The sequence below is a fragment of the Schistocerca piceifrons genome, chromosome 1 (genome assembly GCF_021461385.2).
Source record: "Schistocerca piceifrons isolate TAMUIC-IGC-003096 chromosome 1, iqSchPice1.1, whole genome shotgun sequence".
Lineage (NCBI taxonomy): Eukaryota > Metazoa > Arthropoda > Insecta > Orthoptera > Acrididae > Schistocerca > Schistocerca piceifrons.
In genome coordinates, this window is record NC_060138.1 from 1,134,359,066 (window position 1) to 1,134,365,577 (window position 6,512).

General features: G+C 38.7%; 1 protein-coding gene across 1 annotated transcript; it reads left to right on the top strand.

Annotated features, from left to right (window-relative positions):
* The first annotated feature begins 760 nt into the window (after positions 1 to 760).
* Positions 761 to 1,564, top strand: LOC124778403 (trichohyalin-like). Its single transcript, XM_047253641.1, has one exon. The coding sequence runs from the start codon at positions 761 to 763 to the stop codon at positions 1,562 to 1,564; it is 804 nt and encodes a 267-aa protein (XP_047109597.1).
* Positions 1,565 to 6,512: the final 4,948 nt, after the last annotated feature.

Consider the following 6,512-nt stretch of genomic DNA (forward strand, 5'->3'; position numbering starts at 1 on the left):
ATCTGTTGTATGAACTGTGATTTAGTGACACTTACACAACTTACAGACAACACTTCAACACAACGTTAACTTGGAGCTCTTTAGCAACTTGACCAAATCTTTAGCCGGGAGAAAAATTATTTAGTAATTACTCAATGTAATAAAATAAGATTATCATTTTCATTTACAAATTAGTTAAATGCCAAACCACTGAATAACACAGCGAACGCCACACTGGCGCCCAACGTGGGGCCACCAATGCACATTTATTCATTTTAATAATTGAAATTGTGATCTATTACAGGTACGGGGTACCAAAACAAACTATTAAAACCGAACTGCTGTACGAATCTGTATCTGAGCTAGTACGAGACACACGAGTAACTTCATCTAAACAGTGCAGTCCACAAGTCTCAATCAACTCAGGTAGGACCTGATGTTCACGTTCAGTAATTACATAGCAGCACACAATCAACAATCACTGTGTGTGCAATTTTAAATTAAAATCAGTACCTCCAGCCATAAGTAGTAATAATTGAATATTCTGGCTGTGAGAATAATATTTTAAGTGTTGTTTGGGTATATGTGTTAGTTATAAGATTATTTTGTGTCAATTGGTGCTTGTCAGTGATTTATATATTTGTTGTGCTATATTGATGATAGAATGGTTAAACAAAAGAAACCGATTAAAGCAAATGAGCATACTGATGCAGAGATGACATCAGAGTCTCAGGTAGAGCAATCTACCCATATTTCTGTCGAATTATTAGAGAAGTTAATTATGAATGATAATTTAGTAACTGATGTTCCGAGTGATAGTAAAACCGAGGAGTTGCCAAAACAAACTGACACTCCTGCATTCAACCAGTTAGGAATTAATGACAATATTTCTTCTGGGCAAGGGGCAGAAGTTAGCAATGCTCAAGCTATGTCCATACAGGATATGCTAACAGCATTATTTGAAAAGTATACTAGTAACGAACAGGAGCGTGAAAAACAACGCGAGCTTAAAGAGCAGGAGCATGAAAAACAACGCGATCTTAAAGAGCAGGAGCGTGATAGACAACGTCAGCAGGAAAAGAAAAAACATAGACAGGAAAAACTTATAGAAAAACAGCAACAGGAGCTCAGGGACCAAGAAAAGGAAAAGAAATTTATGGAAAATATAAACAATATTTTTCTGGAAAGAGATAAGGAAATTGTCCGTAGGATAAATCAAGTGTTGGTCAATCGTGATAATGCTATTACTACCCATTTTAAGCAGGAGATCGATGCAGTAAAAACCACTATTGAACCGTTAACAAACATTCCAGTTCAGGTCAATAGCCTTCAAACTGAAGTAGATAGGCTACAGAACCAATTCAAAGCTTTGGCTACCACTGTGGAAACAATGCAGGAGGACATTTCCTCGGAAATCCGAAAGCAAGTCCGAACAGAAGTAGCCAGGGTGCTTAGATCTGAAAATCAAAACTTTGAAAACCTGACAGTATGCAGTAAGGACAACACTGGTACTGACAGGCAAAAGATCACAGATAATCTAACAGCGAATTTTAATGCACCACAAGGAAGACCAAATTTTTGGTAATCAACCGATATTACCAGAGCAATATGTGACACCAAGGAACAATAATAGTGGAATACAATGTACTTGTAATAAAGTAACCACACCACCTGCGAATGATAGCAATTCCATGCACTTAACTACTTTGATGCATGAAGAAAGCCTGTTGAAACATAGACAGTTTCAAATATTTAACAAAGAAAACAAGAAAAACATACATCCAGTAGTTTTCATTCGAAACTTCAAAAGTGTTCTATCAAAATCTTGGTCGGATGAACAGAAAATACAGTTTGTGGTTTCACATATTTCTGGTGATGCGTCGCTCTGGGCATTAAATGCAGCAGAAACTTGCAAGACTTTCCACGACTTTGAGAAGGCGTTCCTTGATCAGTTCTGGCCAGCATCTACGCAAGAGCGACTCTGTAAAATTGTTTACAATGCAGAAATGTACATTGTCAGTACTTTGAAAAATATATTAACATGACCCAGTACTGGGATGAGCCAGTAACCACCAGAGACTTACTGTGAGTGTTAAAAGCTAGCTTACCCATACATATTAGAGAAAAATTATTTAATGTTACAGACACAGACACCGATCTGAAAGAATTTCTGTCTGTAATTGATTCTCTGGATCTGGTGCAGGAAGACACCAGAAAAAATTCTGACATGATCAGCAAATATAATAGTCCTAATAGAAAAAATTCATGGAATGGAAATAATGGAAATAGGGGCGAAGGTAGTCCAAATAAAAATAAAAATAAAGCTTATAGTAACGGAAAATACAATAATAGTAATAGTAGTAGGAATCCATACAACCAAAATTTTGGTTATCCCAATAATAATAACAGTAATTATCAAAAGGCCGAGGAACACCAACAACCAAATGGTAATCAGAGGCAGTACCACAATGAAAACCCAAACAATAACAATAGCAACCGACAGAGACGAAATGACAATAGGTCAGACAGTCCTGATAAAGACAAGCCTAAATATATGCGGGGTGACAGTGAATATTGGTGACAGTCAGGGCCAAGTCATTGGCAGCCGCAGCAAAATTCTATCACGGTGGCGTGGTGGGATCCAAGCAGGCCTCCTCCGATTGAAAACTCACAAAATGTTAGAATAATGGAGGTACCTTCAGAAGCAAAACAAAACATTCAGAAGCCAACAAACTAATTTCGGTCCCTGTAGGCCTTTGCCAGGTGACCGAGGCCAACAATGAAGGCAATAGGTCGCCAGAACAAAAAATAAACATGATACGGTATCAGGATGGCAACAGGATCGAAGATGAGCTATATCAGGAACCTGCTGTCTCTGATAAGCCACAAAGGGAACATATCCAAGCAAGCGTCACCGGAGCTGTCAATGGTGTAACAACTATTATTCCGCTGGACACAGGTGCGAATGTATCAGTTATGAACACGCAGTTTTTCAAGAAGGTATCGGAGATAAGAAGATTGCCGATTTTGCCAGTTGCAAATTGTAAGGTTATAGGGGCATTGGGAAAAAAGGAACAGAGTATAAAATACCAGACACAGGTGGAAGTTTCCTTGGGAAATGATCGCTTATTATGCACGTTCCTACTAATGGATAACTTATCAGTACTGATGCTTCTGGGTCTTGAGTTCCTTCAGGAAAGGGAAGCTGTAATTGATCTCGCCCGTGGGACATGCGCACTTAAGTACCATCAGCGACCCATAACATCAATGTTGAATCGGGAGTTCGGTGCGAACCTTCCGCTAATGAGAAGAATGAATCTTTCTGTCAGCAAACAAAAGTTGTTAGTGCTGGATCATAAGCACCCACAGATGTGTTACAAAAATCGAAATAACGATGCACCCAGCAACGTGAGTGACATCGTCACAGCAATAGAAGAGAGAGTACAGGAGGCAACTTGCATTAAGCTTCAGAGACTTGACAATTAACAGAATTATTATCCGGATACCTCAAAGTATTCACTGAACGCCCTGAAATCATAAAAAGATTACCAGTATAATATGAAAGTATGTCCGCACAAGACCTATTGCAGAGTATCTTACTCGGTCCCCTGGACTAAGGAAACCGAAGTGATGAAAGAAATCCGAAATTATTGAAACATCTAATTCGCCATACAGCAGTCCCCTATTAGCAATAACCAAAGCAGATAAAAGTATACGCTTAGTTCTCGACGCACGAGACATCAATAAGATTATAGTGCCAGTGCGAACGAGACCTGAAAATTTAGACGAACAAATCCAGAAGTTTTTTGGCAAGAAATATCTAACCTCACTCGATTTGCGTTCTTCATTTTGGCAAATCCTCGTATCAGAAGAATCCGGGCAATATACCGCCTTTGTGTTTGGAGGCCGAAGCTATCAAATTCGTGTTGTTCCCTTTGGATTAAATATTAGTGCCGGTGTGTCCATAGCAGCGTTGGACCATGTAGTAGGGCCCCAGTTATTAGATCGAGACACAGCATATGTTGATGACCTATTGCTAGCAACAGATACCTGGGAAGAACACCTTGATTTAATACAAAATGTGCTAGACAAGATTCTAGCAAGAGAAGTAACAATAAATTTGAAAAAATCCAAGTTTGCTAGGGAGGAAATAAAATTCCTTGGTCATGTAATATCGCCACAAGGTATAAAACCAGACCCTAGCAAAATGGAGGCAATTGCAAATTTTCTGTACCCATGCACGAAGAAACAACTTAAAAGTTTCATTGGCTTAGCATCTTTCTTCAGAAGATTTTTAACAGCTCAACAGCTTAACAGTGAAGTATTATTGAGTTTGCTAAAGAAAAACGCACAATGGTGCTGGACATCGAAATACAAAGAAGACTTTGACAGTATCAAAGAGGCACTTATCAAGGCACCAATTTTACATCAGCCGGATATGTCAAAGGATTTCTTTATTGCAAGAGATACATCAAATTATGGGATCAGAGCATGCTTGTTTCAAATAGAAAATATCAACAACAAGCTAGAAGTCAAGATGATTGGATTTGCAAGTAGGATCCTAACCAAATGTGAACGATCCTACACCGTGACCGAACTTGAGGCACTTGCCGTAGTATTTGCCTTTAAAAAATTTATATACTATGTTTACGGGAAACATGTCAATGTTTTATGTGACCACCAAGCTCTGAGTTTCATGTTAACATGCAAATTACAGCATGGGCGCTTAGCTCGATGGACTCTCGCCTTGCAAGAGTATGACTTCGAAATTAGACATGTCCATGGACCAGATAATGTAATTGCCAACACATTATCTAGGTTACCACGAGGATTACCTGCGTTTGCAGCTCTAGTAGAAAGTTCTACAGAATATAAAATTCTTCTTATAAAGGACAAAGCTAATAGATGTAATGACACATTCCGACGCAGAGACATACAATACCTTAAAGGCTGTGCCAAAGATTAAATTGAGAGGCTTGTAGGTTATAATCTTTGTAATGTTCACATTGGATTCTCTTTTGTTTCATACTCCAAGAAGGAGCTAAGGGACACTTTCGATTGTTGCCTCGTGGAGGATGGACGTAATTTTTGGTGTCTGCGGAAAGGCAGCCATATTGTTAGTAATTATGGTTTGTGCGACGAGCTGAGCAAGTTTTATTGTCTTGTGAATAAAAAAATAGTGAGAAGTATCGAAGTGTTACGAAAATTATTTAAAGCAACGTAGCATTGTATTCCTTGGTTTCCACCATCTTCGTGAAGTGAACCGATGCTGACTTAGGAAGATACACACGGTCAACAAAGAGAAGAGCTTCGATGGCGACTGGCGAATTAATATTGTGGCAGAAGGACTAATTCTACGTCTAAGGTGAGAACTCTGATTAAATCAACAATGAGCCGGCCGAAGTGGCCGTGCGGTTAAAGGCGCTGCAGTCTGGAACCGCAAGACCGCTACAGTCGCAGGTTCGAATCCTGCCTCGGGCATGGATGTTTGTGATGTCCTTAGGTTAGTTAGGTTTAACTAGTTCTAAGTTCTAGGGGACTAATGACCTCAGCAGTTGAGTCCCATAGTGCTCAGAGCCATTTGAACCATTTGAAATCAACAATGACGTAGAATTCAAAATGTAATTAATTGGAATGGTAAATTATATTACAGGCATATTTCACACAGCACTGTATTTGTCCGCATTCAAGCCGGTCAATACAATCCGTAAAAAAGCCTTTCAAAAATTCTAAAGTTAAAAAACACAATAAAAACGAAATGTTTTTTTTTATTTATTTCGCCACACTGGCGACCATGACAGGACAGTGCTGGTGGAACAAAGAGTAAGTACTTCATTGTTGTGCTACAAATGTACTTGTACTCATTACTGTTTCTCTGTTACATGACGCACATGGAAAATGACGAATAAGGTGAAACAATATTAACTGTATAAACGGATGGCACAATAACCAGAAGGAACAAGGACAAGGATTTACAAAACTAACGTAATCGTGAGTGACGCAGCTGAGCCGGAATTAAGGTAGGAAAGCGCAAACGCATGCAGCGGCTGCACCTTGGCTTAGCTCCACTTAAAGCAGAACCTTTTCCTTTCCATATTAAAATCCTGGTAGTGTTTGTGGCATCACACAATTACACTTTGATAATTACTTTTTTATGTTCAACAATCGCAGAATTAGAAGACGTAGTGCGCCATCTTGTAAATTTCCGACGCGCAACAAATAACAATCGCGAGATATTTTTATTAATTCAACTGCGAGAGAATTTAAAGATTTAGATTAACAGTAAAGTACAGATAAAAATAATATCTTCACAATGGAATCGGAGAACTTTAATTTGACAAATGTTCATGGACACGTCACCGATTCTGACAATAGTGACGTAAATGATGACGCAATTAGTTTTTCAGCACAACATAATGTAGAAGTAAATACAATTCAATTGCACTCCACAGGGATTAACAATAACGAACCACTTGCAAATGAAACCTTGTGCACAGTCGATGAAGCATCGATTACCAGATCAGATGAAAATA

Coding starts and splice junctions, on each gene's coding strand:
- LOC124778403 (XM_047253641.1), top strand. CDS start 761: ATGAATGATAATTTAGTAACTGATGTTCCGAGTGATAGTAAAACCGAG.